At 45.8% G+C, this 27575-nt stretch overlaps 2 protein-coding genes and 1 pseudogene across 2 annotated transcripts; 1 reads left to right on the top strand and 2 right to left on the bottom strand.

Moving 5' to 3' along the window:
* Positions 1-2410: 2410 nt before the first annotated feature.
* Positions 2411-12734, bottom strand: Gcna (germ cell nuclear acidic peptidase). Its single transcript, XM_085837646.1, has 5 exons — positions 12705-12734; positions 7737-7939; positions 6523-6556; positions 4690-4766; positions 2411-3909 (listed from the first exon to the last, which is right to left on the bottom strand). The coding sequence occupies exons 2-5, from the start codon at positions 7924-7926 to the stop codon at positions 2642-2644; spliced, it is 1569 nt and encodes a 522-aa protein (XP_085693772.1). The 5' UTR covers positions 7927-7939; positions 12705-12734; the 3' UTR covers positions 2411-2641.
* A 3640-nt stretch (positions 12735-16374) lies between these two features.
* Positions 16375-19297, bottom strand: LOC147004631 (WW domain-containing adapter protein with coiled-coil pseudogene; annotated as a pseudogene).
* A 2428-nt stretch (positions 19298-21725) lies between these two features.
* Positions 21726-27337, top strand: LOC147004632 (ATP synthase F(0) complex subunit C1, mitochondrial-like). Its single transcript, XM_085837647.1, has 2 exons — positions 21726-22081; positions 27256-27337. Exons 1-2 carry the CDS (start codon positions 21732-21734, stop codon positions 27320-27322), a joined length of 417 nt encoding a protein of 138 aa, XP_085693773.1. The 5' UTR covers positions 21726-21731; the 3' UTR covers positions 27323-27337.
* Positions 27338-27575: the final 238 nt, after the last annotated feature.

Genomic DNA, 27575 nt, shown 5'->3' on the forward strand with positions numbered 1-27575 from the left:
AAGCAAGTGTTAGGGCTTCAGGAGGGAGAGAGGTCTGTAATGTGAAACAACTTCTTGTTGTCTTTTTCCCCCTCCCATTGTTGTAAATAACTTTTAATGGCCAAACCCCAGATTTGTACTTTTTATTTTCTAACTGCTAAGACCATTCTTCCACCCGGATTTACTGTAACATTTGGAAAAGGAATAAATGTTGTCCTTAAAAAAAAAAAAGATACTCCAGATGTAAATGTGCATTATTAATGGAAATAAAACCAGATATAAAATTAAAAATCATATTTTCAGGGGAAAATGAGATTTTAGAACCTAAATGGGAAAATGAATTGACCTCTGGAGTATAGCATGCCTTTGGCCTATGCAATCACTTGTTTCCGATAGCTCCCTATAGCTTAATGAAAATGAAAGCACTCCAAGCCATCTTCCTCACCCTAACACTTTTTTCCTGAGTCTGTGATGCTTTGAAAATTCACAGGATAGCATGGATGTGGCCCAGTGGCAGAATGCTTGCCAGCATGTTCAAGGCCAAGGGTTCTAATCCCAATCCTACCAAACAAAAAACAAGAATAGATACAGAAGGGGGAAGTATGTTCATGCAAGGCAGTAGAAAAACTCAGAAAACCTTTTTAACTACCCTCCCTCCCATCCAAGATCAAGCATGTAAGCTCTAACTTCCCCTCTGTAATTGCCTTGTTTGTTGGTTTTTGAGGTAAGAGTATCACATAGTTCAGTCGGGCCTTGAACTTGATATACTGAGAGTGGTCTCCTAATTGTCCGGCCTTTGCCTTCTGAGTGCTGGGATTAAATGTCCCATCACATTCAACTATGTTGCCTTACATCAGTGTAAACTAGGCTATGTCAAACCTAAAGTTATCTTGGCCACATATCCATCTTTGACCTGAGTTTAAGGACAGAGGCCAGAGCTGCTCTGAGTTTGAAGGAGCACCCTGCCAGTTAACTACTAGGATTTAAGGAGAGCACAAAGGCTTGGCACTTTGGCTGGATGGCTAGAGGGAGAGAAAGGAGGGGAACCAGGAGGTGACCTCATTACTCTGCATGTGCATCCCCACTTTGGGTCAGAAAGCTTCATTCAGCCAGACTCCTTCATCCCCTTGGGAGTCTCCAGTATCCACCAGACAGATGAACACGCAAAAGAAAATGTGCAAATCCCATACAAGCAAGCACATGAGCAGCATGTATCCAGTCTTACATTTTTCAACTTTTGCCGCAATGTGCTTTTTCTGAGAAAGCCCCCCAATTTTTTGTTCACTATCAGCTGAAAGGACAATGAAAATTGATTCGTACAATGAAAATTGGTAGCATCAAGCAGCTGACAGAAAGTGAAACTCAAGAAGAGCTATTACAGGGTAGCACCCATCAACAAGACTGCATGGGCAGGCTGCATACTGCTACCTTCTGAATGGCTCCATCTAGGGTCACCAGTAAGTCTGTCACAGGTACAGAGAACTTTCATGAAGGTTCTTGGGGGCTAGCTTGCCTGAGCATCTAAGACAAGTGCAGTCTAAAGGTTGGTATAGGGTGGGAAAACTCTAAGGTCAAAGTCCACCATGACTAGATAAGCCTCCGAGCTCGGGGCAATCTGGAGGACCCCCTTCACTGGCAGGGCTTCTTCTCTGCCCTTGACTGAGGAATTCTAAGCTCCGAGGCATGCCTCTACCTGAGGAATGTCATGTAGCCTTAGTTAGATTACAGAATCAATTTCCCCATCTCCTGTTAAGAACCTGTTCAGCTAGTATCTGAGATTCCTGAAATGCTTCCTCACACTAATGAGGCATTTTGGTACTTTAAGCCTTCAGCCAATGACCATTGTACATCATGGATGTTTCTACCCACAGCCCCTCAAAATTTTATAAGCCTCAAATCACCAAAAGTAAAGTTGATCTGACTCCCCACAACTGGCCCTGGTGTACTCACAGGGCTTCTGAACCCCACCCCCACCCCCAGGCCCTTTGCCCTCATGGATCAACTAACTATCCACGAGGGTGGTAAAGTCCATATCCCCAGCAGCACCTTCACTCAATTTATAAGTCAAACCTTGTCTTTTTTGCCTTCTTCCAAGACCCACAGTACCAATAACTTCAACCAGAGACTTTGGAACCAACAGTTAAGTGCTATTTATTTAACAAGTTTATCAAACATTTGTTATGGATTTTTTAGTTTGAGGCCAGTTCCAGGACAGCCAGGGCTATACAGAAAGAACAAAAAAGAAAAAAGAAAAAAAAGCCGAGCGTGGTGGCACACGGCTTTAATCCCAGCATTTGGGATGCAGTGGTAGGTGGAATTTTTTTTTTTTTTTTTTTAGTTTTTTCGAGACAGGGTTTCTCTGTAAAGCCCTGGGTGTCCTGGAACTCACGCTGTAGACCAGGCTGGCCTCGAACTCAGAAATCTGCCTGCCTCTGCCTCCCGAGTGCTGGTTTTTAGTTTGAGACCAGCCTGCTTTACCCTGTCTCAAAAAAACCTGCTTTACCCTGTTGAAACCCTGTCTCAAAAAAAAAACAAAAAGAAAAAAGAAAAAGAAATAAACACTGCAGGGGGATTGAACATTGGGGAATGCTGATATACTGGAGCATAAGGAAAATGGACAGTGGCACTCCCTAACCAGTGGCCATTTGCAAAAAGGCCCTTTTCACTTTCGTGCCTTTGCCCCTCTGCCCCTGCCCCTGCCCCTTCCTCTTCTTGAAGCCATGCCTTTTCGGGGACGAACAGGCTGGCCCGATGGAATGGGCTCATCAGATGTACCTGGCAGGCTGGGCATATCCTGTGAGTCACCCCTATCATGTGGGTCAGCCAGATCCTGTGGGTCAGCCCGATCCTGTGGGTCAGCCAGATCCTGTGGGTCACCCCTATCCTGTGGGTCAGCCCTACGGCGTTTCCTACGAGGCTTACTTGATGACATACATATGAATCTGTTCTTTCTCTTTCTTTTCCTTTTTTGTGCCAGCAGATATGCAGCCCTTTTCTTTTTGGCTTCCTCAGCTGTAATTTCTTGCTCGGGCTCCCCCATAGCAGCCTCAGTCTCCAACTCCCCCTCAGCAGCCTCGGGCTCCCCCTTGGCCTCAGATTCAGGCTCCCCCTTGGCTTCAGACTCGGGCTCCCCCTTGGCCTCAATCTCCATCTCCCCCTTGGCTTCAGATTCGGGCTCCCCCTTGGCCTCAATCTCCATCTCCCCCTTGGCTTCAGACTCGGGCTCCCCCTTGGCCTCAATCTCCATCTCCCCCTTGGCTTCAGATTCGGGCTCCCCCTTGGCCTCAATCTCCATCTCCCCCTTGGCTTCAGATTCGGGCTCCCCCTTGGCCTCAGTCTCTATCTCCCCCTTGGCTTCTGACTCGGGCTCCCCCTTGGCCTCAATCTCCATCTCCCCCTTGGCTTCAGACTCGGGCTCCCCCTTGGCCTCAATCTCCATCTCCCCCTTGGCTTCAGACTCGGGCTCCCCCTTGGCCTCAGTCTCCATCTCCCCCTTGGCTTCAGATTCGGGCTCCCCCTTGGCCTCAGTCTCCATCTCCCCCTTGGCTTCAGATTCGGGCTCCCCCTTGGCCTCAGTCTCCATCTCCCCCTTGGCTTCAGATTCAGGCTCCCCCTTGGCCTCAGATTCGGGCTCCCCCTTGGACTCAGATTCAGGCTCCCCCTTGGCCTCAGATTCAGGCTCCCCCTCTGGCTCAAGCTCACTTGATGTCTGGTTGGAACTCCCACAAACATCCCATATTTCACAAACATCATGAGGTGAAGTTGAGTCAGAACCAATACACTCAACCCCCTCTTTTTCAAGCACCGACATTTGGGGCTCATCACTTTTCTGCTTAATATTCTTCAAATCAGGGCTGCCATCATCATCATCATCGATAACAATTAGTGGAAGCTTCTGACCTTCTGGATGATCAGTGTCAGAAGACTCATCTGAAATTCAAGAGACATCTATAAATACACTCCTTCTGTTCACTCTATATACAAACATCGGCAGGATAGTGAGCACAAATTAAACTAAAAGTGGTTGAGTACTTGGACATTCTAAATCACAATTAAAAATCAGTTGTAGATTGTTACTGAGAGCAATAACAGACAAACTTAGCAATGAAAGTATTGTGCCCACTTTGAAATCACCTGTCTAAACAGCATGAGCTCAGTTGTTCCTAAAGACAAACCTGCTGCCTTGTGATCCACAGCAAAATAAGGGGAATGGCTTCAATAAAGTGGTATTGCATGTATATCAAAAGTGAAAGTTCTCTAGCTTAGCAATTTGTTTATTTAGTCAGTTGTGGCCTGCCTGAACTTTTGGAACTCACTACCTTATACAATAATATATGGAGATAGTAGTTGGCACTGTTCACACTGTTAACCTCTCCAAAGCCCAGTCTCCACCAAGTTGGGAAGACGCCTCTTCCTTGTCATTCCTACCTCTAAAGGATGGTAAAAGAGGAAGAGGGAGGAACACAGCTCTAGATAGATAGAATTCTATCCAGAGTCAAAGGCAGCAGAAAGAGTGCCAACTGTGTTAGGAAATAAACCAAGGTGTAGGGACCCAGCCATATCAACATCCAATACTTGATGGAGAAAGAAATGGTGGCACTGGATATGAAAGCATAAGAAACTTAAAGTTTGCAGAATCAGATTCTAAAACTACCACATATAATAAGGCTTCAGAGCTCAGTTGTTTCTCTAAACAGAGATGATACTTGCCTCCACTGCTTATTTCACAGACTGTAGTGTTCTTTTCGTCACTGGTATTGTCGGAGTCGGAGTCAATCACGACACAGCTAAGTAATAAGGTGGGGGGAAAAAAGAAAATATGAGCACATTCTGCTCTTTAGGACATTTTCCCATATATCTTACAATAAGCAGGGTCACTTGTTAACTTTTGGTTGTTTCCTATAACAACTCTGTCCCCCTTCACTGAAATGACTCTATCTTTCAATTATTCCTGATTTTCCATCTCCCTATATACATGTCCTCCTCTTGCAAACTTCCAAAAGGAGGCATCTGTCAGGTACTGAGAATAAACTGGGCCTTGTCAGAGTGCCAGTACTCAAATAGTTGTGGTGGAAGTGAAAAACTCATCAGGAGGATTATCATTCTTCATCAACTTTGAGACACATTTGTATAAGAGTGCAGAGTCACAAAGGAACGGTTCTCACTCTGACCCCTTGTGTCAACTTGACAAAAACATGTCACTGTTAAGCCATAATAACCAAGATCACATATTAATAAACACTACAATATAAACATTCAAGGGCTGGAGGGATGGCTCAGCACTTAAGAACACTGACTGTTCTTCCAGAGGTCCTGAGTTCAAATCCAAGCAACCACATGGTGGCTCACAACCATCTATAATGGGATCTGATGCCCTCTTTTGGTGTGTGTCTGAAGACAGTTACAGCGTACTTATATAATAAATAAATCTTTTTTAAAAATATTCAAAAATCTAAAAGTCCCAGTCTTTAAAATTCCAAACACTTAAATTCAATCTCGCACTTGGGAGAAGGCAGAGGCAGGTGGATTTCTGAGTTTGAGGCCAGCCTGGTCTACAGAGTGAGTTCCAGGACAGCCAAGTTGATAAACCTTTGCTATCCTATGTACTACTCTAGCCTTAAAGAATCTTTCTTCTAAGCTAGGTGTGATGGTACATACGTTCGATTGCAGCATTCAGGAAGCAGAGACAGGCAGATCTCTAAGTTCAAGGCCAGTTTAGTTTACAAAGCAAGTTCCAGGATAGCCAGGCTACTTAGAGAGGCCCTGTCTCAGACAAACAGAGTCTGTCTTCTATGGGCTGGAGAGATAGCTAAGCAATTAAGAACACTTGCTGTTCCTTTTATTATTATTATTATTATTATTATTATTATTATTATTATTGGTTTCTCTCTCTCCTCTCCTCTTCTCTTCTCTTCTCCTCTCCTCTCCTCTCCTCTCTCTCTCTCTCTCCTCTCCTCTCTCTCTCCTCTCTCTCTCTCTCTCTCTCTCTCTCTCTCTCTCTCTCTCTCTCTCTCTCTCTGTTTTTTGTTTGTTTTTCGAGACAAGGTTTCTCTGTATAGCCCTGGCTGTCCTGGAACTCACTTTGTAGACCAGGCTGGCCTCGAACTCAGAAATCCACCTGCCTCTGCCTCCCAAGTGCTGGGATCAGGGGGGAAAGGGTCTACTTTTTTAACTGATAGAAACTGGAAAATCATGGTTCAAAGACATTTTGAAAAACTAATTAGCTGAGCATGATGGTGTAGTCCTATAATCTTAGCACTTAAGCAGATGCTACAAGTTCAAATGCAACCTTATCTATATTTTTAGTTCCAAGTCAGTCAGAGCTACATAGTGAGACCGACTCAAAAAAGTCAAAAACTAGCCAAGCATGGTGATACAAACCTTTAATCCCAGCAATCAGGAGACAGGAGCAGGCAGATCTCTATTAGAGTCCAGCCTGGTCTACAGAGTTCCAGGAGAGCCAGGGCTACACAGTGAGGCTGTTTCAAAAAAGCCAAAAACTATAAATAAAAAAAGTCAAGTTTCAACAATTCTCAGACTTACCTAGCCTTTTTCTGTTCTGGCAGTTCAGGCATGTCTAAGTCAAAGAAAGAAAAAGCATTAAGAAGCATGATAAAATCTAGTAGATCATATGTCTTTTACTCCTGAAAATTAGTTTATAAATTAGTGCTAGTCAAATGTAAATTTCCCTAAGACTGAGGACATAGGTCAGTTGTAGAGTACTTACCTTAGACTCTATGTCCAGCAATAAAAAGACAAAGCGGGGATGGAAATAGAAGAGACAAAAGAATGAAAGACATGAAAGACAGAGAGGAAATAGAAGATCCAGGAACCAAAAAGAGGTAAACAACACAAAAAGGAAACATGAAGATCTTCCCCTGCTCTTTAAAGCAGGGAACTAAGCTGTAACAACCCTGACAGAACACAAGAGGGGTCAAACCTAGGACCAAATCCAGCCAAGTGTCTCAAATCTCATTTCAGTTATCTCTACAAAGACATTTAACATACACATTACTGTTGAAAGAGGGCTCTACTCACATTCTTTTTCAATTTATTTTTTATTAGATATTTTCTTTATATTCATTTCAAATGCTATCCCGAAAGTTCCCTATACCCTCCTTCTGCCCTGCTCCCGTACCCAGCCACTCCCACTTCTTGGCCCTGGCATTCCCCTGTATTGGGGCATATAAAGTTTGCAATACCAAGGGGCCTCTCTTCCCAGTGATGGCCGACTAGGCCATCTTCTGCTACATATGCAGCTAGAGACATGAGCTCTTGGGGGTACTGGTTAGTCGTTATTGTTGTTCCACCTATAGGGCTGCAGACCCCTTCAGCTCCTTGGGTGCTTTCTCTAGCTTCTCCATTGGGGGCCCTGTGTTCCATCTTATAGATGACTATGAGCATCCACTTCTGTATTTGCCAGGCACTGGTATAGCCTCATACAAGACAGCTATAACAGGGTCCCTTCAGCAAAATCTTTCTGGCATTGTGCAATAGTGTCTGGGTTTGGCGGCTGATGCACTCACTGTTAAGTGGATATTATCTGAGAAACATAGAACACCCAAGATACAATTTGCAAAACACAAGAAAATCAAGAAGAGGGAAGACCAATGGGTGGATACATCATTCCTCCTTAGAATAGGGAACAAAATACCCATGTAAGGAGTTACAGAGACAAAGTTTGGAGCTAAGACGAAAGGATGGACTATCCAGAGACTGCCCCACCCGGGGATCCATCCCATAATCAGTCTACTCACATTCTTTACTGCTGCTGCTGCCGCTGCCACTGGTGCTGCTGCTGCCACTGGTGCTGCTGCTGCCACTGGTGCTGCTGCTGCCACTGGTGCTGCTGCTGCTGCCACTGGTGCTGCTGCTGCTGCTGCCACTGGTGCTGCTGCTGCCACTGGTGCTGCTGCTGCTGCTGCTGCTGCTGCTGCTTGAATCCATGTTCAGAAAATAGCTAGGGAAAGAAAAAGAGATTTTTTTAAATGAGGGCTACCAACAACATAGTCCATAAGGTATCAATGTTGGGAACAACCAGTTTCTGAAATGCAACATCCGAAGATGCTTTAAGTCATTAAATGTGTTCAGGTTGGTCTCAATATCAAGACCTTACCCACAAACCAAAATAAAGATAATGTCTTAGATTAGATCCTGGCTGGCTTTAAACCCTCATATAATGGAAGGTGCCCTTGAAGTTTTTATCCTCCTCCCTCCTTCCCCTCTTAAGGACTGGGATTACAGTACTGTGTCTGCCAAGCCCAGCTTTAATGCAATGCTGGTGACTGAACCCAGGGTTGGATGCAGAGTAGGCAGATACTCTTATCAACTGAGCTACATCCCAGCTCCTATAATTTACTCTTTTAAAAAAGGTGAGTGTGGTGTTGTATGCTGTCATCTCAGAATTTGGAAGTCTGATGCAAGAGGATCCCTAAGAATTTGGGCCCAGCATCATAGACTTTATAATGAAACTCTGGTCCAGCTGTGCTAGAGAAGCTCTCCCCCCAAAAAAAATCCCCCCAAATTTTTACTTTCTTTGTAGATTAAGAAAAAGTCTTTAAAAAAAAAAAAAAACAGGCGGTGGTGGCGCACGCCTTTAATTAAATCCCAGCACTTGGGAGGCAGAGGCAGGTGGATTTCTGAGTTCGAGGCCAGCCTGGTCTACAGAGTGAGTTCCAGGACAGCCAGGGCTATACAGAGAAACCCTGTCTTGAAAAACAAAAACAAAAAGGCTATTACAATATGTAACATAAAACTCACCCATCTTTAATGTTTCAAGACAAGTTTTCATACTGTAGCTCAGGCTGACCTGGAAGTCTCTGTATAGCCAGACTGGCTTCAAATACTTAACAAGCTTCCTGTCAATTTAGCCTTCACAGTACTGTTTCCACCAACTTGTTTCCTTTAATTTTTAGGAGATTTTTTTGGCTATTTATTTTACTTTTATTTTATTTTATGTGTGTTTTGCCTGCCTTGGCCCACTGAGGTCAGAAGAGGTCATCAAGTCCTCTGGGTCTGGATTTCTAGTCCTTGTCTCAAACAAGTAGGAGTAAAATCTCGGTTGACAAATATCCAGTAGTGCATGTGTGGAACCCCACCCAGCACTTGGAAGGACATGACAGGGGGATCTCTGTGAGTTTGAGGTCAGATTGGCTACCGAACAAATTCCAGGACAGCAGGGGCTACAAAGAGAAACCCTGTCTCATACAACCAAAACCAACCAAACAAAAACAAAAACTACACACTCAAAATCTAAAGTCAGGTACGGTGGTATACTGCTTTAATCCCAACATTTAGGAGGCAGACAGATCTCTGTAAGTTGAAGGCCAGCCTGCCTGGTCAGTTTCTAGACAGCCAGGGCTATTTTGAGACCTTGCCTCAAAATTAATTAATTAATTAATTAATTAAAAATTTAAAAAGAACAAAAGAAAGAAAGAGAAGGAAAAAAAAAAAACCAAAAAACAATGCCCTAAATTCCAGAACTGGAGAAGTAGAGGTAGGTGGATTACTGAGTTAGAGAGCAAAGCTCTCTACACAGGGAAAACCCATTTTGAAAAACCAAATAAATTAAATAAATAAATAAGCAAACAAACAAACAAGCAAATTAGAAGGCATGGGCAGGCCTATCTGATTTTGAAACCAGTCTGGTCTATAGAATGAGTTCTAAACTAGCCTGAACTACACACTCAGGGAAACCCTATCTAGAAAATATACATTAAAAAAAAAAAAAGCCCAGCACTTGGGAGGCAGAGGCAGGAGGATTTCTGAGTTCAAGTCCAGCCTGGTCTGCAAAGTGAGTTCCAGGACAGCCAGGGCTATACAGAGAAATCCTGTCTCAAAAAAAACCAAAAAAAAAAAAAAAAAAAAAAAAAAAAAAAAAAAAAAAAAAAAAAAAAACCAAAAAAAAAAAGCCAAAAGCATATAGTGGATCCTTAATCCACTTCAATTGCCACATTAATGAGGCGTAAAGGGGAAGGCAGACCTCAATTTAACCAAGAGCTTTATTTCACCATGAGTAAATTTTTGCTCAACCCCTATTCTCCCTAAAGCTGCTCTTATGGCGTGGCAGCCACAGCTGAAGTCACCCCTTGCAGCCGAACTCAATCTAGCTGCGGCTCAGACTGGCTGGATCCGGCGCGCGCGGGGGGCGGGGGGCGGGGGGCGGGGGGGCGGGGTCTGTCTAGTCCTCACTCTAGTCTGGCCTAGTCTTGCTGAGCGAGCTACTCCGGGCCCCGCCGCAGGAGGGAGCCACAGGAGGCCTCGCGACAGCCCCTCTTACTGCGCAATGGCCCGCTCTGTCTCCACGGCTTCCCATTGGCTGCGCAGACCTCGGGCTTCTCTAACATTCCAGTGAGATCCTGTGTCCCATCCCCCAAGAGCTGCCGCCATTTTCTGGAACTGCTCTCCTCACCTCTGGGAGCTTCCACCAATCAGGCTTCGACCCTGCCCCTCACTCCTCCTGCTAGGCCACTAACTACTACACTGGCTATGGTCGTCCTAACTGTTCCCTCGGTCTGACACCCTAAGTCTCAATTTACCAAGTAGTCCCCTGCCCCGCCAACACAGCAACATTCCTACCCTCTCGGGACATCTCCACGAAGCTGTGGCTGTGGCCTCCCAACTAGGTGCAGGCCGAGATGCACCATTCTCCCAAGGCATGCTAAGACTAGGCACAAGACTAGGTTCCAAGCCACCATTGTCCCTGTCCCAGACTCTGCCTTTTCCGTCGCGTGTCCCGCGCCCCGCTCCGCTTTTTCCATTGTCCCGCCACCCCTCGGCTTTTTCCGTCGCCCGTGTCCCGCCACCCCTCGGCTTTCTCCGCCGCTCGTGTCCCGCCACCCCTCGGCTTTTTCCGTCGCCCGTGTCCCGCGCCCCCCACCTCGGCTTTCTCCGTCGCCCGTGTCCCGCTACTCCTCGGCTTTTTCCGTCGCCCGTGTCCCGCGCCCCCCACCTCGGCTTTCTCCGTCGCCCATGTCCCGCTACCCCTCGGCTTTTTCCATCGCCCGTGTTCCGCCATCCCTAGGCTTTTCCGTCGAGTGTCCCACCCTCTTCGGCTTTTTCCGCCGCTCGTGTCCCGCCCGCCCTTGGCTTTCTCTGCCACTCGTGTCCCGCGCCCCCACCTCGGCGTTTTCCCGCGCCCCCTCCGGCTTTCTCCGTCACCCGTGTCCCGCTACCCCTCGGCTTTTTCCGTTGCCCGCGTCTCGCCACCCCTCCTCTTTTTTCCCTTGCCCGCCTCCCGCCATCCCTAGGCTTTTACGTCGCGTGTCCCACCCCCTTCGGCTTTTTCCGCAGCTCCTGCCCCGCCCCCCGCCCCGTGTCCGCCACCCCTCAGCTTTTTCCCGCGCCCGCCACCCCTCAGCTTTTTCCCGCGCCCGCCACCCCTCAGCTTTTTCCCGCGCCCGCCACCCCTCGGCTTTTTCCCGCGCCCGCCACCCCTCGGCTTTTTCCCGCGCCCGCCACCCCTCGGCTTTTTCCGTCGCCCGCCACCCCTCGGCTTTTTCCCGCGCCCGCCACCCCTCGGCTTTTTCCCGCGCCCGCCACCCCTCGGCTTTTTCCCGCGCCCGCCACCCCTCGGCTTTTTCCCGCGCCCGCCACCCCTCGGCTTTTTCCGTCGCCCGCCACCCCTCGGCTTTTTCCCGCGCCCGCCACCCCTCGGCTTTTTCCCGCGCCCGCCACCCCTCGGCTTTTTCCCGCGCCCGCCACCCCTCAGCTTTTTCCCGCGCCCGCCACCCCTCGGCTTTTTCCGTCGCCCGCCACCCCTCGGCTTTTTCCCGCGCCCGCCACCCCTCGGCTTTTTCCCGCGCCCGCCACCCCTCGGCTTTTTCCGTCGCCCGCCACCCCTCGGCTTTTTCCCGCGCCCGCCACCCCTCGGCTTTTTCCCGCGCCCGCCACCCCTCGGCTTTTTCCCGCGCCCGCCACCCCTCGGCTTTTTCCCGCGCCCGCCACCCCTCGGCTTTTTCCGTCGCCCGCCACCCCTCGGCTTTTTCCGTCGCCCGCCACCACCCTGCCTCAGCCTTCTCTGCCACCTGTAGTCTGTGCCCGCCACAGCCCCGCCCCGCCCCCCTCGCCTTCGTCCCCCTTCCTCAGCCGCTGCCTTCTTCGCGCCCTTCTCAAGACCACCTATCCTACTCCTCCGAGTAACCGACGGCCATCGGCCATGTTCGCCCCCAAAACCCCACGACCATCTCAAGACTCTCAAGAGTCTACGGGCCCTGCCGCCGCACCCCCACTTCCTCACGCCCTTCTCAAAACCACCCCACTCGAGCGCCGCCATCGGCCCTGTCTGCCCCCATCCTCACGACCGTCGTCTCAAGACTCAAAACCACCTCACTCCGGCGTCTACCAGTCCGCCATCAGCCCTGTCCGCCCCCGCATCCTCACGACCGTAGTCTCAAGTCTCAAAAACCACCGCAACTCGGGCGTCTACCAGTCCGCCATCAGTCCTGTCCGCGACCGTAGTCTCAAATCTCAAAAACCACCCCAACTCGGGCGTCTACCAGTCCGCCATCAGCCCTGTCCGCCCCCGCATCCTCACAACCGTCTCAAGATCACCCCACTCGGTGACTAATGGTTGTCCGCGTCCCGCCCGGCACCCCAGTTCCTCAAGAGCTTCTCAAGGGCTTCGCATCAAACCCAAGGCCCCACTCGGCACTTTTTTTTCTGTGTGGGAAAACGGTCCGAAGGTTGCCAAGTTCCCACACAGAACCGAAGGCCCATTTGCGTACCTGCTTTCCCGTGTCCGGGTCCGCGTCTGGTCCGCGTCTGGTCCGCGTCTGGTCCGCGTCAGGTCCGCGTCGGGTCCGCGTCTGGTCCGCGTCGGGTCCGCGTCGGGTCCGCGTCGGGTCCGCGTCTGGCAGCAGGTCTCAACCGCCAACGGCTCCCCGGAGCGATCTAAAATGGGCGCGCTCAGCCCGCGCCTTTTATAGGGCAGTGCCCCCAGGGACCATGGGAGCTGACGTGTTCCCGCCTTTTCTGCCCCCACCTACCACGCATGATCATAAGGCAAATTTGAATTCTAGAATTATGAATTTGTGATACCAGCTCCAGTGTTTCTGGTACTGGATATCGCTGCACCGCACCGAAGTGCGCCATTTGAATATAGAGCTGTAACTCAAGTCCGAATCTGCCACTAACGGGTAAAGGTCTCAAGCAACCCACGCATCCATTTTGTTTTTGAGATGTGGTCTGTGTAGAGCCGCTCGGCTGGAAATTCATAATCCTCCTTTGCCTTTAGAGCCATGAGATTACAAATGTGTACCACTATCCCCGGCTTCTAGCAACTTTCTGAGCGACTGAAAAAATACCAAATTGTCTTTTTTTTTTTTTTTTTTTTTTTTGGTTTTTCGAGACAGGGTTTCTCTGTGTGGCCCTGGCTGTCCTGAAACTCAGGCTGGCCTCGAACTCAGAAATTCGCCTGCCTCTGCCTCCCAAGTGCTGGGATTAAAGGTATGCACCACCAAGCCTTGTGACCTACCTTGCTTGAACTCCCAAATGTTTAAAAGGTTCGTCTCCCTAGTCTTCCAACTACCGTAAGCACTTGCAGAAAAGGACTATTTAGACCCCTAGATGAGAGAAAGGAGGAGCAACGGAAAAACATCTAGCGACACAGAACTATGGTGCCGGAGTCAAGAACTGTCAGACCCTGAAGAAAAAAAAAAAGTTGGTTACTTTAAACTTCCCAGTGTCCGTTCCAAACACAAGAAAAAGCCAGTGCTTTTTCCACTGTTCTTCCTCTGGCAGACACCTATATACTTCACGATTATTATTTTATTTTTTTTGCCACACGATACAAAAGAAACATCCCATGCATTTGCTTTTAGGTGTTACGTATTGTTCTAGGTGTTCTGTGTGGGCTTAAAATTGAGGGGGCTAGGCATGGTGGTGCAGACCTTTAAGCCTTTAATTCCAGGATTTGAGAAGTAGAGGGAGGCAGACTCTATTGAGTCTACATAGTGAGTTCCAGAACAGCCACATAGTGAAACCTGTCTTGGGGGGGAAAAAAGTAGGTGAGGGGCTGGAGAGATGCTTATTTCCGTGGTTAAGAGCACTTGTTCTTACAGAGGACCTGGGTTTAATTCCCAGCACCCAATCAGTGTCTCACAACCACCCGTAACTCCAGTTCTAGGGAATCTAGTGCCCTCTTCTGATCTCCTGAGGCACCAGGCACACACATGATATACAGACACGCATGCAAGTGAAACCATATACATATAAAATAAATTTAAAAGTAAAATATAAATAACCTAATAATTTTTTAATTTTTTTAAAAAATTAAATCTTATATATATATATATATATATATATATATATATATATAGAGAGAGAGAGAGAGAGAGAGAGAGAGAGAGAGAGAGAGCCCAAAAGGCACTAGCATGCCTGCCTAGTCCCAGCTAGCAACTCAGGAAGCTGAGGCCAAAGTATTCCTTGAGCCGGGAGTCCGGGAGTCCAGGAGCCCAGGAGCACAGGAGCCCAGGAGCGCAGCTTGGCAAAAGTCGTCTTGTTTCTAAAGAATTAAAGATTCAATGTTAGGGTCAGGAAAGATGGTTCAGCAATTAAAATGCTCATTGAGCAAGCATGAACATAGAAATTCAGACCCCAAGTCCAGGGACCTCTTTAATCTCAGTGCTTGGAGGTGGGGGTGGGGTGGGGCAGGAGGGAAAATCAATACAGTGACCTAAAAAGATGGAGAGTAATTTGTGGCCTACACACACACACACAGATACATACACCATATGCATATGTCTTAAAAATTAAAATAGGTAAGGTCGAAGAGATGGCTCAGTGGTTAAGAGAACTGGCTGCTCTTTCAGAGGTCCTGAGTTTAATTCCCAGCACCCACATGGCCAATCACTACTCTCTATAACTCCAGGTCCAGGGTTTCCGACCCTTTTTGGGCCTCTGTCTGCACCAGCTCAGGCATAGTTTATGGACATGTGTGTATGGGGTTCGTGTGCACTTATACACATAAAAATATTAAAATGCAATATTAGTGCTCTTATTTTAAAAGGTCGAACAACTAGAAAGTGGCATAGCTAAAACTTGATTTTAACAGCGCTAGTCCCAAGCTGTACTATTCCTTACTGAATTGCCAACGAATGAATAGCTTCCTGAACTAATAAATGGGTAACTTTCTCCCTTCTCCATCAAAATGGAGATTCCTTGACTATATGAATTAGAAGTATAAGCTAAAATTCTAAATGGTATGTGGTGCCGCTTATAGCAATTTGCTGCTTATAAAAATTTGGCAAGTACTTATCACTGGGCTCTGGAGGAAGAAGTAGTCTCAGATAAGAATATTCACATCAGGGCTGATGCAAGGATCAAGGTGAATTCAGCCAAGGAAAGTGTGACTTCCCTTTTGTCTTGGTAATCCCTGTAAGCCCCCAAAGTGACTTGCTTTGTTTGATTACTACCTGGTGTGATCTCTTTGTTCTTTGCCTTTGATCTGAGAACTGACCCTATTGCCTGCTAGTACAGAGAATGGTATAAAAGGTGGCTGGGAAAAATTAAAGCTGTTTCAGCCTCAACACTGGCTGGAGTCGGTTTATAACGTTTGTCTAGTTGTCTTTTTCTTTTCAATCCTCATTCCTGCGCTCGAGGCCCTGTTGACTGACTGAGCTGGCTTGGTCAATGGTAGGTATAAGAAACCACCCTATCCCACCACACTCCCAGAAAATAACAGCTTACACAGGAAGCTGTCAAAGAAAACTTAAAACTTGTGGTAAGGATGCTGAAGTGTATGCAGCATGAGGGGTTCTGGTAGTTGTGATGAGAAAAGACTCACTCTTTAAGGGGCTGGCCACTGGGAGTTTGACCATGCTCCAGTGACTATATGGGAAGCACAAACTGGACTTGCTTTCTTCTTTTTCAGGGGGGAGGTCACAAGAGTGAGCAAGCAGAACTGGGAAGACTGGGAAGTGAATATGACTAGGGTTCATGATGTAAAATTCCCAAATAATCAATTAAAATTATATATATATAATATATGTACATGTATATAACTATATAAAGAAAAACATAAGCTGCCAGTGTCTTGCGCGTGGCAGCAAGAACGACGCTGCAACAGGATCCTTCTGCACACGTTTATTGGGAGAGCTTGATTGTAGAGGCGAAGAGACCCGGAGCCCAGAACTGGTGCTGCTTATATAGGCCTAGGAGAGGCGTGTCTCACACCCGGATTGGTTATGCACTATACCTCATTTGCATGTTCCTCATCTGATTGGCTACTCTCTCTCAGTATTTCACAGTACCTCATTAACATACCTCATTTGCATGTCTCACATCTGATTGGTTATTCTCTTAGTACTTTGCAGAGCCTCATTATCATGCCCGGGCCAGGCAGTGTTTTGGCAAAAAACTTTACTGCATAAGTAAGCATTGGTTGTTTGCCCAAACTTTTTTTTTTTTTTTTTTGGTTAAACATGTTTATTACAACAGATACAATTCACATCTGACTAGCTTTGTTTCTCCTTTCCCCTCCCACAACCATGTTCATTGGGCCACTTCCTTGTTAATGCACTTTCAGCACACTTGCCCAGCAGTACTTCTTAAGTCCATTCTTAGGTGAAAATGGATTTCAATAATTTATACAAACGTGGGTTATGCTTGCTCACTGTGACTTCCAGCTACTGTACATAGGAATGACAAGGTTATAGAAAAGTGCCACAGCAACAGTGCCCCAAGAAAGGAAAGGGGGCACCTTAAAAAAAATGGATAAAATCAGGCCAAGGGACTTCAGAGGGAATGGAACATACAGGAAATGAAAACATATCTTTGCAAAACAAATGGAGCAGCACTGCTCTTGATGAGATGCAAGTGCTGCTCAGTTGTCTCATGATATTTGTACACTGCTCCTAAGGTTCACAATCGTATCCGCAGACACAGATCACCTGGCGCTTGCACTGCATTTTTGAAAATGCAAGATTTCTAAATGATAAATTAACCCCCCCCCAATTTTTTCTTTTTCTTTTTTTAAAAAAAGCTAATTTTGCAGACAGGTTTCCATGTAAAAGGCTAGGTATTTAGCCACCTCAGCATTGATTAGTTTCAGATGTCTAAGCTCTGTTACACATGGCTTCCCATGGCTTCACTCTACAAAACATATTTACAACGTGAAGATACATCTACAAGAAATCTACATTTCAAGGGTTTTACAAATCAATCTTGTATCTTTCCCCTGAATTGACTCTCACAGACCCCGTCCCCTTGTCATTTCATTTGCCCAGCTTAACGGTCCATAGTCTACTTAAATGCAGCTCAAAATGTTATGGCTGGGCAGTAGATTTACAGTTCCTCTATGAGATCATGTGCAATTATTCACAGCTTCAAACCATGAAGGAATTCTGATTTTTTAGCTTTTCGAGTTCCTTAATTTGTTGTCTCAAAAATAGTATCCTCTGCTCTCGCAAAGTTGCTTGAATTTCACATACTCGAACTAATGATCTCAAATTTTTTAACTCAGTACATATTTCTGACATGTGTACACTTCCCATATTATGGGCTTCTTCACGCAATCTTGATGCCTGTTTCTCTGCATGGTCTGCAGGCCACCCTTGAACATGCTTTATGAGATTATCATTGAAGTGCGCTGCTAGAGTGGGTGTTAGTGAGCACGCAGGTCTAGCAGATGCATTCTGTGGTACAACAGCTGCAGTGGATGCATTACTACTACAAGTATGATTTGGACCAGGTAATGGACTTCTCTGGCTACTTAAGCGCTGAAGACTTCGTGGAGAAACAGGATCGTGACTCTGCTGCTTGTCAGCAGTTACAGGCTGCTGTGTAGCCGAATGTGACACTGGTCCTTGCTTAACTACTGGAGTACTAACCTTTGGCTGGGATGAAACAGGTGGAGTACTAATCAAAGGTTTCATAGGGACTGTATTAGTTTGAGGTGTGCTTATTCTTGGAGACACATAGGATCTTGGGGATGAAGCATCAGATGTCAGAGACATTGGGGACTGATTAGATGGCTGGGCTTGTGTAGAAAGCTGGGCAGCTTGAGAAATCAGCGAGGTGATGTTGAAAGCAGATGGTCCAGCAGTAAGAAACTTGTGGATGATAGACTGCAGGGAAGCTTGTGTTACAGCTGCTGTAAGAACTTCATTTATTTTGGATATGTCCACATTAGAATTATTAAGCTGTAGTGTGGCTTGCAAAGCAGGAAGCAACTGTCTAAAAAGATTTGGGTCCTGAAGTAATGGAGGTATTGTTGATTGTGGAACGGGAGAAACAGGTACTGCTGAAGCAGATGTTGGAGGCGCAGATGTAGGGTTCAGGCCAGAGGCTGAAGATGTGGAAGGAGTTGTGCAAGAATGTGATATTGATTTGTCTCCTGGAGCAGATTCTTTTCTCTCTGTTTTCTATGCAGGGAGAGAAGCTGTGGGTGTAGGCAGTTTGGATAAAGTAGATGCTCCATTAGCATCAAATGATTTCTTTGGCTGGTGATCAGACTGAAGCGTAAATGGACTAGAGGGAACAGTGCTTGGGGTAGCGGTTGGATGAACCACTGGTTTGATTGGGGTGCTGTACTGGCGTAGAGCTACTGTGAGTCTCTGCTCTTGGCAGTCTGTAGTCTTTGTCATTGTGTCTGCTTGTCTGAGACAAAATATTCTGTGGGAGCAAACTACTGGCATCGCTGGAATGCTTGTCTTCCATTCCACTGGTGAACCCACTAGTGGCTGTTGCTTGCATCACCTCTCTTCTGTAATCCCTGTCTTTTGGGAAACTATTAACTGCCAACTTATTTGCTTCTTTTTGTCTCTGTTCTCTTTCAAGCCACTCCTTTGGTTTCTCCCACTGTGAAACTTCTGTGCGACAATTGTAGTAGTATTTTTTTCCAGATGAGCTAATGTGCTCAGACCAATCATCTGCAGAATCATAAGGTGCATCTGAAGTTTTGCTTGGATTATTGCTTGGATTAGAAGAATGTGAATTTGAACTATGAAGTGCACTGTGGTTGTGTGAGTTTTCTTGTGGAGAGTAACTGGTCCCACCGTCCCTTTCTCTAACTCTCTGAGTGTGCACGTTTTTGGCCTTGTTGTGACCTGTGCTGTCACTGTATTTGTTTTCAGGACTATTAGATCTCCGCAACATTTTGTTTGGTGGTGAAGGATCTGCGGCGTCTCACATCTTTCCATGTCTGTGATCACCACTACTGGGGTGACTCTTTCAAGAATACTTAAGTGCCTGGAAAGGCTGAGAGTCCCCTCTCCGGTCGTGACAGCCATCACTGAGTCTCTGCTGTTTCCTCGCATACATTACCATCAATGCCCGGCTGTGTGTGTGTGTGTCGGGGAGGGGGAGAGCGGCCGCGAGGCAGGCAGGCAGGCGGGCGGGCGGGCGCGCGGGCGCGCGGGCGGCGGGCGGACGGCGGGCAGCCCCGGCACCAGGTCTCAGCGCACCCTCGGCGGCTCGCGGCACCTCCCCGTTACTGGCGCCCGCGGTCCCGGGCCATCTCCCTCCGTCACCACCGCGTAGGGTCGGCTGGGGCAGAGGTGCCAACTACCGGGCGGCAGCGCGAGCCGGGGGGAGGGGGTGAGAGGCCGTGTTCCGGTCCCCGCGGAGAGCGAACGCCTCCAGCACCTTCCCACCTCCTGCTCCGCCGCCGCCGGGTCCTTCTCGCCGCCTCCTGCCGCTGCTACAGCCGCCGCCGCCGCTCCTGTTTGCCCAAACTTATGCATGGTGGCCAGCAGTAGCCTGCGCCACTCTGCAACGGCACATGTGGCTTCCCACACCTGTGGTAATACATACCTATACTTCCCAGCACTTGAGATGAGGAGGAGAGGTTCAAGAAAAGTCTGAACAATGTTATAAAAACTGAACAACAAAAAATTTCAAATAAGTTAGGAGTCAAATTTTTAACTCTCAGCCAGGTATGGTGGCACATACCTGTAATTCCAGGACTCAGAAGTTGAAGCAAAAGGTTAAGTTTGAAACCAGCTAGGGTTATGTAGTGAGGCCCTATCAAAACAAACAAACAAACAAAAACAAAAAACAACAACAACAAAAACCGAAAACAGTGACAAGACTTGTGATCTCTTTAAGATCATAGGGGGATCTGAAGTTCAAGGCCAGCTTTAGCTACATGAAATCCTGTTTAAAATCTACACACAAAAAATTAAATTACAGGCAGTTTGGAGGTTATAGAAATTTATCTGTCAGGCAATTCTTTGAATTTGGGAGGAGCCAAAGATGAAAGAGATGATGCACTCTTAACGAGGGTGAAGTACAGGTTCTGATGCCTACCTGACTTCATCCCACCACTGTACAACTAATGAGGAAGCCAACCACTCCTCCCATACCATCTTATTTGCTTAAGAAAGGGTTTCACTATTTAACCTGGGATGTCCTTGAACCTCTGGTAATTCTCCTGTCTCAGTCTCCCAGTGCTGGGATTTTATAGCTGTGAGTCAGAATACAGATCCCGAGACTACTAATCATTGTGACTCACAGTAACCAGATTCCAACAAACGAATCCATGTTAGGGCTTTGGAGGTACAATAAAGTAGGTAAAGAAAACAGCTGAGATCTTGGTTCCCGGATCCCTCAGTGACTAGTCTGCACAGGTGAGAGTGTGGACTACAGAAGCTAACAGCTTCTGGGACAGGCCCTGTTTCGGGCCTTCATCTTCAGCCAGGAGGCAGGTCCGAACTCCAGATATCTGTGCACCTTCCCTGCAAGAGGAGAGCTTGCCTACAGAGAGTGCTCTGACCACTGAAACTCAGGAGAGAGCTAGTCTTCCAGGTCTGCTGATAGAGGCTATCAGAATCACGAGAGGAGCAAGCTCTAACCAGAGACAACTATAACAACTGACTCCAGAGTATAACAGATGGCGAAAGTTAAACGTAATAATCTTACTAACAGAAACCAAGAACACTCACCATCATCAGAACCCAGCACTCCCACCTCAGCCAGTCCTGGATACCCCAACACACCCGAAAGGCAAGACTCAGATTTAAAATCATATCTCTTCATGCTGGTAGAGGACATCAAGAAGGACTTTAATAACTCACTTAAAGAAATACAGGAGAACACTGCTAAAGAGGTAGAAGTCCTTAAAGAAATATAGGAAAACACAACCAAACGGGTGATGGAATTGAACAAAACCATACAAGACCTAAAAAGGGAAGTAGACACAATAAAGAAAACCCAAAGTGAGACAACGCTGGAGATAGAAACCCTAGGAAAGAAATCTGGAACCACAGATTCAAGCATCAGCAACAGAATACAAGAGATGGAAGAGAGAATCTCAGGTGCAGAAGATTCCATAGAGAACATGGGCACAACAATCAAAGAAAATGCAAAATGTGCCGGGCGTGGTGGCGCACGCCTTTAATCCCAGCACTTGGGAGGCAGAGGCAGGCGGATTTCTGAGTTCGAGGCCAGCCTGGTCTACAAAGTGAGTTCCAGGACAGCCAAGGCTACACAGAGAAACCCTGTCTCGAAAAACCAAAAAAAAAAAAAAAAAAAAAAGAAAATGCAAAATGCAAAAAGATCCTAACTCAAAACATCCAGGAAATCCAGGACACAATGAGGTATTCTATACCTAAGAATAATAGATATAGATGAGAATGAAGATTCTCAACTTAAAGGGCCAGCAAATACCTTCAACAAAATTATAGAAGAAAACTTCCCAAACCTAAAGAAAGAGATGACCATGAACATACAAGAAGCCTACAGAGTCACCTTGAGAAGGGAGTGTGCTGTGGGCCAAGCAGGGGCTGCAGGGGAGTGGAAGTGCCGATTGAAAAATGCAGACCACCAAGGAACTGCTCATTTCTCCAGTTCTGATTCGCTCCTGTACCAGGGGTCTAATCAGGCCTGTGTCTGCCTCCCTCCTGAGCAGACCAGAGGCCCCATCTAAACAGCCTTCCTGCAGCAGCTCCCCTCTCCAGGTGGCCCGACGGGAATTCCAGACCATAGTCATTTCCCAGGACATCAACACAGCAGCCAAGTTCATTGGTCCTGGGGCCGCCACAGTTGGTGTAGCTGGATCAGGGGCTGGCATTGGCACAGTGTTTGGTAGCTTGATTATTGGCTATGCCAGGAACTCGTCTCTCAAGCAGCAGCTCTTCTCCTATGCCATTCTGGGGTTTACCCTGTGTGGGAAGCCACATGTGCTGTTGCAAAGTGGCACAGGCTTCTGCTGGCCACCACGCATACATAGGCAGAAAAGTTTTTTGCCAAGATGAGGTTTTGAGAATTGACCAAAATTGACCAATCAGAAGAGAGAGAAATTGACCAATCAGAAGTCTTTAAAAGATTTCTTACAAGAACAATTAGACTTGGGACATGTAGAACCCACACAATCACCCTGGAACACCCCTATTTTTGTTGTAAAGAAAAAGTCAGGTAAATGGAGATTGTTACATGACCTCAGAGCCATTAATGCACAAATGCAAGTTATGGGTCCCGTACAAAGAGGACTCCCCCTACTTTCAGCTCTACCTAAGGATTGGAAAATTATAGTAGTAGATATTAAGGATTGTTTCTTTTCCATTCCGTTAAACGAGAAAGATAAACCTAGATTTGCATTTACCCTACCTTCTGTTAATCATATGGAGCCTGATAAAAGGTATCAATGGCGAGTGTTACCCCAAGGAATGGCAAATAGCCCTACCATATGTCAAATATATGTAGGAAAAGCTTTACAACCAGTCAGAGATGGTTTCCCCTCCTTAAAAATTTGTCATTATATGGACGACATTGTGATTTGTGGACCTGAAGAAGAAAGTATACAGCGAGCTTATGGCTTTCTTAATGAAACTTTAAAAAATAATGGCTTGATTATTGCACCAGAAAAGGTGCAGCAGTCTAATGTTAGTCAATTTTTAGGAGCCACTATTACTTTACAGTGTGTTACCCCACAAAAGATTAGTATAAGAAAAGATCATCTAAAGACATTAAATGATTTTCAAAAATTATTAGGAGATATAAATTGGATTCGACCTTATTTAAGGATCCCTACTTCGGAATTAAAACCTCTATTTCAAATTTTAGAAGGTGAATCACATATTACCTCATTGAGACAATTAACACCTGAGGCTTCTGATGTTCTTAGGAAGGTAGAAGAAGCAATCCAAACAGCACAGCTAAATCGTATAAATGAGCAAAAACCTTTTTGCCTATGCATATTACAAACCATAAACTTGCCAACTGCTGTATTATGGCAAGATGGTCCTCTAGTATGGATACATCCACACATATCCCCTAATAAGACTATAGAGCATTATCCCACCATGGTGGCAAATATGGCCCATAAAGGCATAAAAAGTTCAATTACTCACTTTGGAAAAATGCTGGATAGCATAATTGTCCCCTATACTGCTGCACAAATGCAGACGTTGTGTGCGACTATAGATGAATGGGCTATTCTTAGATGCAGTTATTCTGGTTTAATTGATAATCATTATCCTAAACATCCTTTATTACATTTTCTGTTATTACATCCAGTTATATTTCCAAAGGTAACGGCTAACACTCCTATAAAGGGAGCCATTGATATTTATACAGATGGATCCAAAACAGGAATTGGAAGTTATGTGATTAATGAAAAGTCTGTAAGGTTGCAATTTACACCAGGAGCCCCTCAATTGGTAGAATGTTTGGTGGTTTTAGAAGTCTTTAAAAGATTTCTTATGCCCATAAATATTATCTCTGATTCTGTTTATGTGGTTAATGCTGTACTAATGTTAGAGACTGTTGGAAATTTTAAGCAGTCTAGTCCAGTAACTGAAACTTTGAGGAAAATACAAAATTGTATTTTGATGCGTGAGCATCCCTTTTATATTCAACATATTAGAGCACATACATCATTACCTGGACCTATGGTTAAGGGTAATGCAATTGCTGATTCAGCCACCAGAGATACGGTTTTCCTATCACACAATTCTATAGAAAGTGCAAAAAATTTTCATCAACTTTATCATGTCCCTGCTTCTACATTACGACAAAAGTTTAAGCTCACACGAACAGAAGCTCGAGATATTGTCCTCCAGTGTGGTAGGTGTGTAGAATTCATTAATGCACCTTCCGTGGGCGTTAATCCTCGCGGAGTGCGACCCCTAGATGTTTGGCAAATGGACGTCACGCATATCCCAGCTTTTGGGAAATTACAATATGTACATGTGTCCATCGATACCAGTTCTGGTGTCCTACATGCCTCTCCCTTGTCAGGGGAAAAAGCAGTTCATGTCATATCTCACTGCTTAGAGGCTTGGGCTGCATGGGGTAAGCCCCTAGTGCTAAAGACAGATAATGGTCCTGCATATACTTCTTCTAAATTTAACCAATTTTGCAAACAAATGCAAGTGAAACATATTACTGGACTGCCCTATAATCCACAGGGCCAAGGCATCATTGAGAGAGCTCATCGTACTTTGAAACAATATTTGCAAAAACAGAAAGGGGGAATAGAGGCTATGACGCCAAAGATGGCTCTATCCCTTACAATATTTACTCTTAATTTTTTAAAATTGGATGATGCTGGAAGATCACCAGCCGAAAGGCACGGACAATGGCCTCAATCGCCCAATGAAATGGTCAAATGGAAAAATGTCCTTGATAATAAATGGTATGGCCCGGATCCTATCTTAATCAGATCCCGGGGAGCTATTTGTGTTTTTCCACAGGGTGAAGAAAATCCACTTTGGGTCCCGACGCGACTGACAAGGACCGTAAAAGAGCAAGATGAATCCCAAGATGATCCTGCTATTCCTGCTCCTGATGATTGAGACCGGGATAAGTATACCTTTGTGGGCCATAGTAAGATCATGGCCAGTACCTTTACCGGTACATTCCAATTCTTCCACCTTGCCTTTGTTTTATGCAACAGAATGTTTTCTGGATGCGCCTTGTGCACGACAAACTCCTCAAGAGCCACGGGTGTATAATAGTACGAGTTTTCATTTAAATTATACACTATGCTTTGTGCATGATGTGGATAGACCTTTTACACCCTGTATATTTTTAAAGAAAAAGGTTATCTCTAATTGGGCAGACCCCATTATCCAAAATAAAGTGAGCTCTGAAGTGTTACTTAATGCTTTAACGCAAGTCGTCCAAGGAGAGCAATTAGGCTCAGGTGATGTTGGAAATAATATAACTTCACCTATAAACATCACCACTATTATGATAAAGGGAAAGGTGACTATTCCCAAAAGATCACGATGGCCTGTTGGCAATGCTACTGCCAAACGCAGCGTGCCCTGGTGTCATCCGGACCTCACATTTCCTATAGTTTTTTCACCTTGTCAATCAAAAATTTTTCCTCGAAAAGAAATAGCAAAGGGTTTTGCTTTGTCACCTCCTTTAGATTTTTCTGTAATGAATGATAAGGAAGATGCTACAGGAAAAGAAAATATTTGGCCATATTACCAATGGATTTTAAGTAATGAGGCAGGTGCTAGTACCAGTCTGTCAGCCTTTGCACTGCTGACTGGCACCTTTCATGAGATACTGAATGTTTCTGCCACACTTTCCAATACCTCTGCTCATTTAGATAATGTGACAACTAATAGAGTTATCAGAAATATGACTACCTCTCCAGTAGAAGTTTGTGTTAGTCCTCCATTTTTCTTTATATTGGCTGAATTTCAAAATGATACAGAATGGTTAGATTGTACAAATATCACTTGTTTTTTGACACAATGCTGGAATGGAACCAAATCCTTAGCCTTAGTGGTACAGCTACCAATCTTGGTCCCTGTACCTGTTGAGGCAGATCCAGAGAAGTTCCCAATAATGAATCTAATTAGACAGAAGAGAGATTTTGGAATCACAGCTGCCATTGTCACTGCCATTGTAGTGTCTGCAGCATCAGCGGTTACCGCAGGAATTGCTATGGCCAATCAAGTTAATAGTGCTGATACCATAAGTCAGATAGCAGAAAAAACGTCTGAGGCATTACTCACTCTGCAAAGGGTGGATTCTCATCTCGCCTCAGGATTAATGTTAGTAAATCAGAGAGTGGATATTTTACAGCATAACATGGAACAGATGATGGATGTCATTCAAATGAGTTGTGTGGCATCCACTCCGCATGTATGCATTACTCCCAATAGGTATATTAATAATTCTTTTATTAAAAGTACAGACCTATCGAATTATCTGAAGGGAAACTGGTCGCAGGAGCTGGACAGGCTGCAGAAGAGGCTGCAGATACAGATCCTGAACCTTAATGGAACCAGAGTGGAACCTGTGACCTTTGGAGACTTTACCTCTTGGCTTTCCTCTGCTTTCTCTTACTTTAAGGAATGGGTGGGAGTGATTTTGTTTGGTGCTGCCATATGCTGTGGACTGGCGCTCATGCTCTGGTTGGTATGCAAATTTAGAACACAACAAAAACGTGACAAGGTAATTATAACTCAGGCACTATTGGCTATTGAAAACGGCGCCTCCCCTAAAGTTTGGTTATCTATGCTCAAGAATTAGTCGGCATCTGAGTTCTCTGCTCTTGCGCATGAGAGAGACTCAACAATCATTGATCAGCCCTTGCACATTGATGCATACGACAGGGTGATCATGATTTCCCCACTAATTCATTTTTTTGGCTGGCCTCTTTTGCAGAGTTCGCCCTAGGTCATTTAGCAGTTACTGTCACACAGCTCTGGGGTATCCAGAGACGGGCAACTTTCCTCATGCACAGGCCAACCTAAGGCACGGGGCCCGGTGGCGATAGGGTTACCCTACGACGGGAAAAGACTGTGACATTGGAGGAACGACCTAAAACAGGAGCCACAGCAGATGGACATAATTGCACAGGCCTAGTCCAGCCTCATTTTATTAAAACAGAAAGGGGGAGATGTGGGAAGCCACATGTGCTGTTGCAAAGTGGCACAGGCTTCTGCTGGCCACCACGCATACATAGGCAGAAAAGTTTTTTGCCAAGATGAGGTTTTGAGAATTGACCAAAATTGACCAATCAGAAGAGAGAGAAATTGACCAATCAGAAGAGAGAGAAAGTAACCAATCAGATAAGAGAGAAAGTAACCAATCAGAAGAGAGAGAAAGTAACCAATCAGATAAGAGAGAAAGTAACCAATCAGAAGAGAGAGAAAGTAACCAATCAGATGTAAGAATGCAAATGAGGTTGTAAGTATCAACCAAACACAACACAATCCGGGTGTGAGACACGCCTCTCCTAGGCCTATATAAAGCAGCACCAGGGCTGGGCTAAGGGTCCTTTCGCCTCTGCAATCAAGCTCTCCCAATAAACGCGTGCAGAAGGATCCTGTTGCAGCGTCGTTCTTGCTGGTCGAGTCTGACGCGCGCAAGAACCCTGTCTGAGGCCTTGGGACTCTTCTGTTTGATGGTTGCCTTCCTCATCCTCTTCGCCATGTGAGGCTCCCTGGGGTCACCCAGCCGCCCCTGCTGCTTTGACTCCATGCCAGCCCTGGTGCTGGAGTCTACTGAGCTTTACCATTAAACAGCAACAACAACAACAACAACAACGTTTCTCTTAAAAAAAAAAAAAAAAAAAAAAAGGAAGCCTACAGAACTACAAATAGACTGGACCAGAAAAGAAATTCCTCCTGACACATAATAATCAGAACAACAAATGCACTAAATAGAGATAGAATATTAAAAGCAGTAAG

The sequence above is a fragment of the Mus caroli genome, unplaced genomic scaffold (genome assembly GCF_978045245.1).
Source record: "Mus caroli unplaced genomic scaffold, Mus_caroli_1 scaffold_5, whole genome shotgun sequence".
NCBI classification, from domain to species: Eukaryota; Metazoa; Chordata; class Mammalia; order Rodentia; family Muridae; genus Mus; species Mus caroli.

Bases quoted from the DNA above. Each gene is read 5' to 3' on its own strand.
- Gcna (XM_085837646.1), bottom strand. From the start codon at position 7,926: ATGGATTCAAGCAGCAGCAGCAGCAGCAGCAGCAGCAGCACCAGTGGC. The intron at 4,767-6,522 runs GTAAGTCTGAGA...CTTATTACTTAG, and splicing joins CCAGAACAGAAAAAGGCTAG to CTGTGTCGTGATTGACTCCG. The intron at 3,910-4,689 runs GCAAGTATCATC...CTTGAATTTCAG, and splicing joins CTGTGAAATAAGCAGTGGAG to ATGAGTCTTCTGACACTGAT.
- LOC147004632 (XM_085837647.1), top strand. From the start codon at position 21,732: ATGCAGACCACCAAGGAACTGCTCATTTCTCCAGTTCTGATTCGCTCC. The intron at 22,082-27,255 runs GTGTGGGAAGCC...GACGCGCGCAAG, and splicing joins GCCATTCTGGGGTTTACCCT to AACCCTGTCTGAGGCCTTGG.